This window comes from Marmota marmota, unplaced genomic scaffold (genome assembly GCF_001458135.2).
Source record: "Marmota marmota marmota unplaced genomic scaffold, marMar, whole genome shotgun sequence".
NCBI classification, from domain to species: domain Eukaryota; kingdom Metazoa; phylum Chordata; class Mammalia; order Rodentia; family Sciuridae; genus Marmota; species Marmota marmota.
Genome location: NW_025999943.1, coordinates 179667 through 194688, shown reverse-complemented (window position 1 = coordinate 194688; position 15022 = coordinate 179667). Strand labels below are relative to the sequence as shown.

Below are 15022 nucleotides of genomic sequence, written 5' to 3'. Positions count from 1 at the left end.
ACAGATCAACAGATGTGTGTCCAGCAGAGGATAAATGGGTATAGAAAATCTGTTCTGTGTTTTTATGGAATATATATTATATATTGTTATATAATAATATATATAATTATATATTGTTATATAATTATAATATATAATTATATATTGTTATATAATAATATATATTGTTATATAATAATATTATATATATATATAATATTATTCAGCCATAAAATAATGAAATTCCATCATTTGCAGCAAAATGGATTAAGGAGGACATTACGCTAAGTGAAATAAATCATGGGCAAAAAAACAAATACTGCACGTTCTCACTCCTAAGTAGAAGCTAAAAAAGTTGACCTCCAAGAAGAGTGAAGAACACTGATTATCAGAGCTAGAAAGTATAGGAGAAAGCAGGGACAAAAGGAGTTGGAGAACAGGTACAAAAATAGTTATTCAATAGGCTCAACCCAGTTCTAGAACTTGGTCACCACGGAGGGGTTTTAATGTCTATACTTTTAACTGGGCTTTTTGTTTGCATATCCTAAGACATATGTTTAATACTGAGCAACTCTGAAAATTGTCCTTCAAGTTATGACAAGCTTAAGAACTAGTGGGGGGAAGGGGGAGGAAACTGAAGGGACAAGATATTGGCATTCAGTATTACCCTAACCATATCTGGAGTGAATCAACATCCAGAACCCAAACAACCAACATAAAACTCACTGTAGGAAAATGAACAGAATACAAATATCCTCTGGTATAAAATGATGGAACAGGAAAATTGTTATTCACCAAGCTTCTGAGTCCTCTCTAACATTCACAATGACTAGGATAGGTACTTATCCCTTCATTGTGTATCTTCATCAACTCTCTGTTGCTGACAAACCACACAAAATCAAGCCTTAGGGCTTGGATTAGTTTTGTGCTTTTAACATTTCCCAGGAGTTTTGTTTCAGGGGTATGTTCTGTGGGCAGGACATATTCTTGATAAAAGGTTATGAGAATGACACTTTACTTTTGTGATCTTCTCTCCAAAGTCTATAATCCCAGGCTAATTATGAGGAGAATATTAGACAAATCCTAAATGAGGGACATTCAAATAAATACCTGGTCAGTACTCCTCAAAGCTGCCAAGATCTTGATGACATCTGAGAAACTGCCCCAGCGAAGAAATCCTAAGGAGACATGATGACTGAATTCAATGTGGTTTCTTGGACAACATCCTGGAAAAGAAAAAAGACAGGACATTAGACAGGGGAGATGGCCATCAGGTGGAAACAAAAGAAGTCTGATAAAGAATGGACTTTAGTTAACAATAAAGTATCAATACAGGTTCATTTACTGTGACAAAAGAGACAAACTATTAATAGAGGCTAGTAATAGGGGAATCTGGGCATGGGGTTTATGGAAAATGTACTGTCTTTGCAATTCTCTGTAAATCGAAAGCTATTCAAAAATAAGAAATTTATTTTTTGAAAAAAATAAGTCAAAGCTATTACACTAAGCAATAACCAATGCTAGGTGGATATTCAAGGAAATGCCAAAATACTGATAAGGAGCTATTGGAAAATTAGCAGAACATACAAAAGAAACAGAAGTTTTTAACCTAGGTAAGAGAAAGATTAAAGATGGTTTAGGTGTAGCTGTATATATTTTTCATTAATGATAATATAGGGAAAACTACAAAATAGCAGAAAGGGGAGATAAAAGTTTTCACAGTTCCATCTATAACAACTATTATTAGAATTTTTTTCATTTTTTAAAATATATCCATGTTTTTCTGGGGTTTTCATGGTTGTAATCATACTTGCCATGCACTTTAATCTCTTTGACATTTTTGCCTCCCTTTATTGAAGATAAATCTCACATAATCCTAGTCAATTGGCCTCATTGTGCATTATGAAAAGAATTGATTTAAGTGAAAGGGAACCATATGACTTCCCAAGACTACATGTGATGAAACCCAGAATGTGCTCTATTTATCTAGCACACAGTGCAGAGTCAGAGGGGATACACATGATATTATATGGGAACTCACTGGTCTATCTCTTGATTTCAACGTGGAGGTGGTATAATATTTAAGAAACATACAGAAAGTCATGGAAAGACCTCTGGCAAGCAAGAGCCACAGAAATAAGAGGTAGGGTACCGAGAACACTGAAGATGGGAAGTGGGCTTGAGAATAAATTGTTGAATTCTCTAAGATAACATAGAGCACGAGAGAGAAGCAGGTTTCAGTGGGATAGAGTTAAGTTTCGAGGATGTTGTATTAAGGGGCCATAAAATGTGGCCAACAAGCAACATAGTCAAGAGTGGGTATGTGTTTAAAAATACCAAACACTACCTTCCTGAAATCTTTATGATGTCAAAACTTAATATTAGTAATAATTTATCAAAAACAACAGTGATGTGAAAATCATTTTATTTTTTGTGAACATCAATATAACTTTTTTTTTGCATTTGAACTGACAATAATCATAAACATTAATGTTGCTAGCCCTCAAAATTTGTAGCTTATATATAAATAATTTTAAACTGCTACACAATGTTACACACATGCAGAAGTAGGGGACAGCCATAGGAGAAGATTTTTCTTTTTGGTCTATAGCTTCAAAAAGTTCACTAACATGAATTAGGTTTAAAAACAGAAAATTGATGATGAGAACTCTTTAAACATTTCACATGTTATAAGTCCTCTGTGTAAGGTATATGCAGAAATAAGAATGAGATGATTCTTTCCATTCTAGAGGCGAACTTAGTTGCTAAGAGAGATACACTCATGTAACTAAAAGACTCAAATAAACTGTAGAACATCCTGTAACCGAAGAATAAACCAAGCCCTTCTTTTATTTTGGAAACACAAAAAAAGGAGCAATATATTCCAAATGGGGAAGGGTTGATTAAAAGAAGAGATAATTTTTGAAGTTTGCTTTAAAACAGATTCTCAGTCTTAAAGTTCTTACAGTAGATGTTTCCACTCACTAGACTTTGAAAGCTCCTATTTTATTCCCCTGCATCTCTGCCAGCTAATGGACAATTGGCACAGAATAAACGTTCTGGATGTCTGTTGAGTGAATTCATGAATAAGATAACCAACAAACCAGTCATTCAAACACAAGTTCTACCAAAATCTCCCAATCTTTGTAACTGAAATGTCTCCTAGATCGGATTTTATTGATGTATTATTTCTTGATTAAATTTCTTAAAAATTCAGCATGTAATGCCTTTTTTCTAATAAGAAAGATATTTTTTAAAACTTTCCATGGGCACAATATCAGTTTCATAAGTGAATAGAAAACACTTTTTTTATTAGACTGTTATAGTTATAAATAGAAGTTGGGTTCATTTTGACTAAAATCACACATGCATGAACTTTGATTTCCTCCATTGCAATCACCTTTTCCTCCCCTTCTCCCTCCCCCTATTCTAGGGATCTTTCTTTCATTCATTTATTTATTTTTGATTTGTGTTTTCTGTATGTACATAAAGGTGAAATTCCCTTTGCTGTGTGTGTATGTGTGTATCAGATTTTGTTAAATTGATTTCTCATTTTCTCTTTCCTATCCTATCCCTCTTCCCTCCCTCTTAATTTTTTACCCACTTATCTTGCCTATATCTTTATAATATCAGATCCTCCCATCACTTCTTTCCCTTATTTTGCTCTAGCTTCCACTTAGAAAACATTAGAACCTTGATTTTCTGCATCTTGCTTATTTTACTTAGAATGATGTTCTTCATTTCCATCTATTTACCAACAAGTACTGTAATTTCATTCTTCTTTATGACTGAGTGAAACTCCATTGTGTATGTGTTCCACATTTTCTTAATCCAATCACCTATTGATGAGCATTTGGGCTGATTCCATAAATTGGCTCTTCTGAACTGTGCTGCTAGAAACATTGAAGTGACTGTAACTTTATAGTAAGTTGATTTTAGTTCTTTTGACTTGTACAATTTATTATATTTATAATTCCATCTATAATCCTGCTGTATTCATTTTTGGACTATTTTGAATAATGCAACCATAAATGTTCTTGAATGTGTTTTCTAGAGAAGATACATGTGCATTTCTGTTGTGGGAAAGCTCTGAGTCACAAGACTGGATATATTCAACTTTAGTAGATATTGCTACTCAGTTTTCTAAGATGGTTTGTCTAATTAACATTAGCATGAGCAGTGTATGAGGGTTGCTTTTGCATATTCTCACCAACATTGATATTAATAGTTTTAATTTTTTTTAGCTATCCTGGTTGGTATGCTTTAAACTCCCTTTATTTTAATATTTATTTGCAGCAAATGAATTACTTTGGGTCATGCTTGTCAAAGGATCATGAATCAGTAGCTTTTGTTTTTGAGAAGTGAAAGCATGTCTCAGTCTTTTGATCCAGAGATACTGGGCACAAAAATATTTTTCTAACAGTAGCACTGTTCTATAGTTCTCAGGTTTATAATTTGCAGATAAATTAGGGGAAAAAATTATTTTTTTATCCTCTAGCCCATCCACCAATACTTGGAAACTCAGAACAGGAAAAAGCCTGTCAGAATCGATGCCTTTGGGGACCATGGGCTGGAGGGGGAGTTCTTTAAAAAGTTGTTGACGTCTGAATAGAAATATTTATTATTTTCAGAGCTGGGGGCTGTGGCTCAGTGGCAGAGCACTTGCCTAACATGTGTGAGGCACTGGGTTGGATCCTTAACACTGAAAAAAAATAATCATTTTTTAAAAAGAAATATTCATTATTTTCAATGTGTTTGCAAAGTCTTCTGTATTTTATTGTATTCACTGAAATACTTCCAGAAATACTAAATACACACTCTATTTAGTTTTTAGTATTTTTAATTTGTTCTTTTTAGATCACACTGAATTTAAATACATACTTTTACTTACAACAGGAGTCATACATTTTTTTTTATTATATAGTCCTAGTGAATAAAGCAAAGTTTCTTTGTAAAAATGTCCATTTGTTTTGTGTTAATTTTATTTATTTATTTTTTAAAAAATATTTATTTTTTAGTTCTAGGTGGACACAATATCTTTATTTTGTTTTTATGTGGTGCTGAGAATCAAACCCAGTGCCTCAAACATGCTAGGCGAGCATCTTACCACTTCAACCACATCCCCAGCCCCTTGTATTATATTTTAAATTCACACTAACAAGAACTCATTATTAAATTAGATTGTGTGACTACATTACATTATATGAAAAGTCTAACTTATGGTTCTTCTAAAAAAGAAATATAGTTTTATTACTTTCACATACAGAACACTCTAACTGAAATACTCAGAGAATGATGTATTCTGGTTAATTTATTTTCTGGGAACTCTTGGTTAGCTAGAAAGTATACACACACATTTGTAGCATGGAGGACATTAAATGAATAAAATTGACCAAAACCAGTTATTTTTGTGGTTTGTGATACTGCCTGTGATTTCAGCACTGAAAACATTCTGATTAATCTGAAGTTTTCACTTATTTGGGTTCTGGTTAAGCAAGACTTCCTTCATCTATAAACTCTACAATTATGACAGTTTTCTATTATTTTTTTCAGAATAGATTGGTAGAAAGCATAAGCATTCTATATAGAACAAAGTATGGAGAAGATCATCCATAACTATTGTTGGGTGAATAGGTAACTGTAAATGAATGTTTGAGGATAGCTAGGAAGAGTGATTCTCTCATTAATATTAGCTCCCATTATTTTTACTATTCCCCATGTTTAGCCAACCATTTGGACACAAATATTTGCTATATTAAGGAACTTTTTGTATATTGTCCATAAAATAACAAATTATTAATTGGTAGAAATAAATTTTACTTTCTGGTTTTACATATTTTGACATAACAGTTAAAAATATCTAAATAATGAAAGAATATTGCAAAGAAGGGAAAAATATTTATCTTCTTATTCCAAGGAATTCCTTTTTTTTTTCTTAAAGTAACACCTCATTGTGAGGGAAAATAGAGATTCACGTATTAACAAAGGTGATTCTAATTATAAGAATCTGTACCCTTGGACACAAATGTGGTTCTAAATCATTACTTTGGATGACAAATTACTGTCATTTTACATTCTGTTTTTATGAAGAAAAACAACTTCAGTGCTTTTTCTTCAAGAACTAAAAATGCTCAAAAGATCTGAGAACCATACCTATGGGTGTGCATCTATAATAGGCATCTTAAACTTAACAAGTTCGAAACCCCAGAATCCACCTCAGCAAAAGGCAAAGGGCAACCCACTATTTTCAGCTCTTCAGGCCATATATCTAGGAGACATCATGAGTCCTGTTTCACCCACGAAATCCACTGGTAAATCCTTTCAATTCCTGGCAGTATCTGACCCTCTCTGCCATTTGCATGTCTATCCCTCACATGCAGCATTAATTCCCATTTGTACCACCACACAGCCTCCCTCTGGCCTCCCTACTCCCACCTTTGTCCTCGTGCAGACCCCTCGCCACACAGCAATCAGAGCAATTTTATATAACATGTTGCAATTTGCAAGAAATTTCAGCAAGAAAAACTGCTGACATGATTGTGCTTAAAAAGTCAGATTAAATTTATATTTTTGTAATCATTTTAAAGAATGAAAAAAAATTCACTTTTTCCATATGTAACATGAAGTATCACACTTTTTACTTCTAGTCCTCATTATACCAACTTAATTAACCAAAACCAACAGAATTAACTGAAAGTATTCTTGATTTTTATCTAAATTTTAAAATCTTATTTATTTAATTTAAATTTTAAATTTTAAAATAACATGGAAATTTAGGCACTGTTTATTATTAAATTCATAGTTCTTCACATATATTTTTAGCAAGAATGATTTTTTTTTCTTGTTTTGATTTGTTCTACTTAGTTGTACATGACAGCAGAATGCAATTCAATTCTCTGGTTGTACATGATGTAGAGATGCATCATTTGTGTGATCATACATGTACCTAGGGTAATGTTGTCCATCTCATTCTACCATCTTTCCTATCCCCTTAGCCCCTCCTTGCCCTCCCCTTTGCCGCATCAAAAGTTCCTCCACTTCCCCCATCCCATTATGGTTCACATATTAAAAACTTCAAATATCATGTTTGACACTTCAGCATAGGTGTGCTAGTAGTGAGAAAACATACTAACATCCAAAGCAAACATGTGTTTTCTTTAATCAAGGCTTCCCTCTTCCTGTGTTCTCTAGGTCTGTCCTCCAGGGTTAGAAAGTTCTCTGCTCCATTCACCACTCCCCTCCGCCACAGTTAGTCACTGTCTTCTTTTCCAGCCACTAACATGATTTTTGAATTTGTCACAACTTTTCCATTTTCACTTCATTTGCCCCTGTTTTGAGTTCCTATCACTTCTCTCCTAAACAACTGAAATGATTTTATGATTTGATTTCTGGCTTTCACCTCCATCTCTGCAACCTTCTCCCTTCTAGGCCATGCCATTTCCTGATGAAGACAGACCATGCCACTCCTTTGCTCATGCATCTTCATGGCTCTTCCCTGGTTACAGACATATCAGCCTCTGCATGGTGCTCACAACCTTTTAGGATTCCTGTTCTCTAAGCTTTCTCTTCCACTAGTTTCTACCCCCAAGCACATCCCCAAACTCTGAACACTAGTCACTGTAGATACTATTTGCCATTTTCCAAGCAGCCTGGTACTCGAGTCTGTCCCCTACTCAGAGGTCTCTTCTTTCTAGAGTACTGCTTCACCAGCTGGTTTCAGTCTTCAAACACTTGTGAGTGCTCAATGATGCATTAAGCAAAAGAAAACTTGTATGAATTCAACCCTTCCTTAATTACTTGTGCAAACTGAACCAGAAATAACATCTCTGCTTAGGAAATATTGACATTTTAATATTTTTAGGAGCAATAGCAGTATCAACTGACTCAAGAGTTTTGTGAAACTGAAAAGATCCAGGCAGTGCAGGGGCAAGTACAAAGCAGTAAGAGGGGGTGCAGGGGATAGTGAATAGTCACCTGGATAATCCAGAATGTTTCTCTGTTTCTTCAGAATAAAATGACTTATATTTGTGAATTTCCAGTAAAGGTGAGATGCCCTAAGATCTTACATGAAGGGGAATGAGAAAGTTTAGTGTCTGCTAGAGTTACTGGTAATTTTACTGCTTCTTGGATAGGAAGAAAGGTAAGGTAATATATTTTCCTTTGGAACACTTAACTAGGTGTGTTTTGCTCAGCTAAGGCATGGTGGTGAGACCATAGTTTAATATAGACACTTTGGCACTGATTAATTTTTTTCTGATTGGCTGATTAGAGTTCAGCTAACCATCTATGACAGTTTGGGGAAGTGTCCAGATTTGGGCCCAAGTTATTTCTTGATCCACAAATGGAAGATTACCTGTAAATTATCCAAGATGATTCGGAGGGACTGCACCTGTCGCCGAACAGCACCTGAAAATCTTTCATAGGTTGCAGCATCATATTCACTCATTTGGATCTCCTTTAGCCTGAAACCAGAGGGGCAAAAGAAGACAAGAGCTTACAGCATGTTCATGTGTTCTTTTACTCACCTATTGCTAAAATTGTATGAAATTCCTTGGAAACTCAGACTTCAAGGAGAAAAGGAAAGAAATAAGATCTCCAGCAATGCCTCAGTTCAATGTCCAGTGGTATGTTGGTGAATGAGTAAAAAAAAATGCTGGCCAGAACCCACCACTCCTCCCCAAATACAAAAGGCCCCAATTTGTAGTACATATTTGCTGATTTCTATTGTACAAATATTACCACTACAATCAATAGAAACAGTATATATTTTTCAAATCTACCCACACAGTGAGAACACACACACACACACACACACACACACCAAAAATTGCAGAACCTATGATGGTTCTATTCCTACATTTTTGTGGAATCTTCATACTGCTTTACTGAACGATTGCACTAATTTGCAGTCACACCAACAATGTATGAGCAAACCTTTTGTCCCACATCTTTGCCAGCATTTATTGTTACTATTCGTAGTTGATCATTGTCATTCACCACAGTGACATGAAATCTTAGTGTGGTTTTGATAGGTATTTACCTGATTGCTAGAGATGTTGAATATTTCTTATTTATTTGTTGGTCATTTGTGTTTCTTCTTTTGAGAAAGATTTATTTAGTTCTTTTGTCCATTTACTGATTTTTTTTTGGTGTTAAGTTTTTGGAGTTCCTTATATATTCTGGATATTAATACCCTGTCAGAGAAGCATCTGGCAAAGATTTTCTTCCATTCTGTTGGACTCTCTCCTTATGGTCTTAATCATTTTCTTTGCTGTGCAGAAGTTTTTAATTTGATGGCATCCAACTTATTAATTCTTGGTTTTATTTCTTGAGTTTTGAGAGTGCCTGCACCAATATAATGGAATGTTGACCTTAGGTATTCTTCTAGCAGTTACAAAATTTATAGTCTAATTCCTAAGTGATTGATCCCTTTTGATTTGACTTTTGGGCAGGGTGAGAGATAGGGATCTGGTTTCATTCTTCTACATATGGATATGCAATTTTTCTAACATCATTGTTTAAAAGGCTGTCTTTTCTCCAGCATATATTTTTTGGCACCTTTGTCAAGTGTCAGATGGCTGTATGTATGTATGTGAGTTGGTCTCTGTGTTGAATATTTTATTCCACTGGTCTTCGTTTCTACTTTCATGTCAGTACTAGACTGTTTGTTTTTACTGTAGGTCTATAGTATAATTTGAGATCAGGTATTGTCATGTCTCATGTATCACATTTCTTCCTCAGAATTGCTCAATCTATTCTATGTCTCTTATTCTCACAAATGAATTTTAGGACAGTTTTTCTGTTAAGAATGTCATTGGTATTTTGATGGGTAAGGCAATGAATATGTATATTGCTTTTGGTAGTTAGGGTCGTTTAACAATATTAATTCTGCCTATCCAAGATCATGGAAGGTCTTCCATTTTCTAAGGTCTTTTTATATTATCTTCATTGTTCTATAATTTTTATTATAGCTGTCTTTCACCTCCTTGGTTAGACTAATTCCCAGGAATCTTTTTAGGATATTGTGAATGGGATGGTTTTCTTGATTTCATTCTCAGAAGAGTCACTGTGGAAATACAGAAAAGCTATGGATTTATGAATGTTGCTCTTGTGTCATGCTACTTCGTTGAATTAATTTATCAGCTCTAGTCTTCTGGTGCAGTGTTTGGGGCCTTCTAAGTATAGACTCATGTCATCAGCAAACAGAAAGTTTAACTTCTTCATTTCCTATTTGTAAATCTTTATTTTCCTTCTCTTGCCTGATTGCTCTGGTTAGGATTTTAAGAACTATATTGAATAGAAGTTGTGAGGTTGAACATCCTTGTCTTGTTCCTGCTTTTACAGAAAATGCTTTCAGTTTTTCTCCATTCAGTACAGGCTTTGGGTTTGTCATCTACAGCCTTTGTAATGTTGAGGTAAGTTCTTTCTTTTCCTAGTTTCTCCATTCATGTTTTTAACACGAAAGGGTGTTGAACTTTATCCAAGGCCTTTTCTACGTCTATTGAGATGATTATGTGATTCTTGTTCTTAATTTTGCTTGAGTGGCAAATTACATTTTATTGATTTGCATATGTTGAATCAACCTTGCATGCCTGGGATAATACACTTGATCCTGGTCTATTGTGATGTGATTTCTAATGTGGCTTGCTAATATCAAGGATTTTTGTATCTATGTTCATTAGTGATATTGGTCTGTAGTTTTCTTTCCTTGATGTGTCTGTGTCTGGTTTTGGTATGAGGATTATACTGTGTTCATAGAATATATTTGGGAATGAAATAAATTGAGAATGACTGGTATTCGTTCTTCTTTCAAGGTCTGGTAGAACATGGCTGAGAATAAACCGGGTCCTGGGCTTTCCTCTGTTGGAAGGTTTTGTGCTGTTGCAATTTCACTACTTGATATTTGTCTGTTTAGGTTTTCTATGTCTTTCTGGTTCAACTTGGGCAGGTCATATTTGTCCAGAAATTCGTTGGTATCTTATGGATTTTCCAGTTTATTGGAGTATAAAATTTCAAAATAATTTCTAATGATTGTGTGTGTTTTAGAAGTGTCTGTGATGTTATCTCCCTTTAAATCTCTAATTATGTTTATGTGGGTCTTCTCTTTCTTTTGGTTGATTTTGCTAAGGGTTCATCAATCTTATTAAGCTTTCCATAGAACTCTTTATTGCATTGATCCTGTATATTTTTATTCTCTAGTCATTAATTTGGACTCTGATATTATTTCCTGTCTTCTGATCATTTTGGAATTAATTGGCTCTTCCTTTTCTAAGGCCTTGAAGTGGAACATAAGTTTATTTGGGATATCTCTATTTTTTTTAATGTAGTTACTCATTTTTTCTCTTAGAACTGCTTTCCTACTGTCCAAGAGATTTTGATGTCTTGTATCTCTTTTCTTATTTGTTTTCTAAAAATTTCTGGATTTCTTTTCTCATATATTCTATGATCATATTTTATTTAAATAGTGGTGTTCAATCACCATGTGCTTATGTAGTTCCTGTTTTTTGCTGTTGTTTCCTAGTTTTATTCCATTATGATCTGATAAGATGCTCATATATATATGTGTGTGTATATATATATATATATATATATATATACACATTTGTGACTTATATCATGACCTAGAAATATATAATATTTGTGAGTTATATCGTGACGTAGAATATGGTCAATAATGGAAAAGATTCCATGAGTTTCTGAGAAGAAGGTAAATTCAGCTGTTTGGGGGTGAAATATTCTGTAGATGTCTATTAAGTACATTTGATTTATAGTATTAAAGTCAGAAAAATCCTTATTAACTTTATATTTGTATGATCTGTCTGCTGGTGATAGGGGTTGTTGCAAACAACTTTTATTTAGATCTTGTTTTTTGATCCAATCCATTAATCTGTGTCTTTTAACTGGGGAGTTGAGACCATATGCATTCAGGGTTATTATGGATATGTGTTTGTAGATTTCTGATATTTTGGCTTGTTTACTATATTTAATTCTGTCTTAATTTTCATTTAGTTGGTTGTTCTTCTCATGGTCATCATCTATTTAGGAGCTTTGGGGGTTATTTTTGGGTACATCTTTGTGCAGTTTATCTTTGAGTATTCTTTGTAGTGCTTCTTTGGTGATCATAAATTCTTTTAGCTTATCCCTGTCATGTAAAGCTTTTCTTTCGGCATCGATTTTGAAAGAGCTTTGCTAGATTTAGAAATCTTGATTGACAAAATTTTTCCTTAAGAGCTTTCTTTGAACATCTCACTCCAGGCCTCTTCTGTAGAATCTGAGTTCAGAAGCCCGAAGTGAGCCTTACTGGCTTGCTCCTAAATGAGACCTGATGGTTTTCTCTTGCAGCTTTTAATGCTTTTTCCTTCTTTTCTATGTTAGGTATTTTGATTATCATGTGTCTTACGTTCTATTTTGACCTTGTCTATTTGGGGCCCTATATGCCCCCTTTATGTGGATGCTCCCTCATTTCTGATAAAGGAACATTTTTCTTTTACTTATCTCATTGAAAATGTTCTTAATGCCGTCAGCCTGTATTTCCACGTTCTTTTCTATCCCAATGACACTCAGGTGTGCTCTTTTAATCCTGTCCGAGAGTTCTTGTGCATTCTGAATATGGTGTTTTATTTTCCCCCTTTATTACATGCTGAGTATTCAAGTTCCTTTACCCTGTCTTTTTTTTTCTTTGACCCATTAAGAATAAATTATTATTTTTGCCTGTAAAGAAATGCACCACAAAAATTATATTAAAATAACTTTTTATAAAGATACTATTTGATGAAGAGGATAAAACTTTCACTGAAGGATGGGATTAGGAATATTTAGCCAATACACATTAACTTTCACCATGTGATTTTGGAAATTCCAATTTGTTTATAATTCTACTTTGGAAATTCCAATTTGTTGATAGAATTTCTCTCTAGTTGGAGCAAGACTTCTTTACATATTTGGACTAGCGTTGTTTCCAACTTTTCTGGCCATACAAATTTTCTATTTCAAAGGCATACCTAATTTACAAAACGTGCAAGAAATAGCTCTTCGATGTACTACTTCAAACTGTAAATATGAACATTCTCATACAATGAAGCATAAAGTCAGGACTTTTTAAAATGGGCTGATAAAAAAATTTAAGAAATACTCTGATTTTTAAGTTCTAAATAGATGGTGCTGGTGCCGTGGAAGTGCTTTCACTGTTACTTGAGATGCAAATACGTCTCCTGGCAAAAAAACTAAAGAAATACTCTATTGTAAGTTCTAAACAGCTAGTGCTGGTATCATGGAAGTGATTTCAGTGGTCCTTAGGATGCAAATGTGTCTCCTGGCTGTGGTGATGCTGGACACATCAACCTATATGACTGATGAAATCATAGAGAACCATATCCGCAGAGTTGTAGGGGACTGGCAACGCCCCGGAATAAACCTTCTTCTCCCCCTTTTTACAAAAATCCTTCTAAAGATGATGCACTTTTGCTTTGGGTCCTTTTCCCATACTATGTAAAACAGTCACAACTAGTACTTTCTTTTCTTTTTAATAAATTGCTGGAGGTTTAAAAGATAAACCACATGTCCCTATCCTAAAAGAGCTTGAAAATCAAATAAAGAAAAAGTTGAAACTGAGAGAAAATTTTAAAAAAAGAAATAAAAAAGAAAAGCTGAGATATATATATACATATAGCTACCAGGTATTTTGTCTTCCCTTTTTAATTTTTGTGATTTAAGATAAAAGACAAATCAAAAGTTTCCAGCCCAAGCTAGGTGAAGTCGGAGAGAGAAAAAAGCAGACCATACAGCAAATACCTTTCTGAAACCTGCAGCTTCCAAAACCACTAAGAACACTTTCATTAAAATTAATTTAATTGTATGAAAATTTATATAAAATTATGTAATGTTAAATAATCTGATTTGTTAAACTTTATTTAAATTAAATTTATTTTATTAAATTAATTTAAATAAAATTTAATAAATTTTTAGACATAAATTATAATTTATTATAAATTAATTTATTAAATTAATAAACAAAACTAATTAAATAATAAATTTAAATTAAATGTAATAAAACTGACAAATTAATTAATAAAATAAATTTAAATTAAATGTAATAAAATTAATTTATATTTAATTATAATATACTTTAAACTTTTATTTTATATTGAATTTTAAAATTAAATACTCCTATTGTTAAATACCCAGAGAAGCATGTAGATAAACAGTCCAGATTTTAATGATACATTCTTACAGATTTATAGTAGGTGTATTCCTGAGTTAATTTACTTTCCTTATATAAGGAAAATTGCCTTAATACATTTTTCTAAGATTGCCTTTTTATTTATTTATCATGTTGCTCAACAATATGCGCTGGGGATATGGTAACATTCAGAATAATGATCTTAAAACTTGATATAAGAGAGGAGAGCTAAAATATTGCTGCTAATGATTTAAAAAAGAAATTTCTCAAGGTTAGGCCTTTCCTAGAGAGTGAAAGAAAGTTGATATTTCTATTTTTAACCTTAGTTTAAAAGTCTATAAATCTCACAATTTTCATAGTTTATAGGGATGTCAGTCTCTTTGTATGGCCCAAAAGGTTAATGAAAATACAGTTTCCCTAAAATCACAAACTTGCTGATTTGCTTGTCTTAAGGAGGTGGTTACTGATTTAATTTTAGTTGTATTTGACAATTTCAGATAATCTTATTATCAATGGAAGCATTACTTCTGGAAAGAATGCAATATCAAGTGGCAGGTTTTCTTTGTTCTGAAATACAATGGATATAAGAAAGGAGGCCCCTACACATGAACCCAGGGGCATCATCTCACTTGAGGACAGACTTCTCTCCAATTCTTGGCTCAAACCAAGCTCCCAGTTCAAGAAGGGCCCTGCACACCTGCAACTGGTACAACTCTAGGCAACTACATTTCCCAGAGACAGCATGACACCATCTAGTCTGTGTTCTCAGTCCTCCCTTCCCTTTTCTTTTCTTTCACCTCTCTCTTCCTATTCACATTCCATTGCCTTGTTTCTCAAAATCCTCGCTCTTAGGTAACTGTCATC

The 15022-nt window shown here is 33.6% G+C and overlaps 1 protein-coding gene across 1 annotated transcript in view; it reads right to left on the bottom strand.

Moving 5' to 3' along the window:
• Positions 1–1157: 1157 nt before the first annotated feature.
• LOC107153728 (thyroid receptor-interacting protein 11-like) overlaps positions 1158–15022 on the bottom strand; it is a 17786-nt gene continuing 3921 nt past the window's right edge. Inside the window, 2 exon segments of the mRNA XM_048801456.1 lie at positions 1158–1205; positions 8333–8441. Of these exon segments, the coding sequence (XP_048657413.1) occupies positions 1158–1205; positions 8333–8441 (157 nt within the window).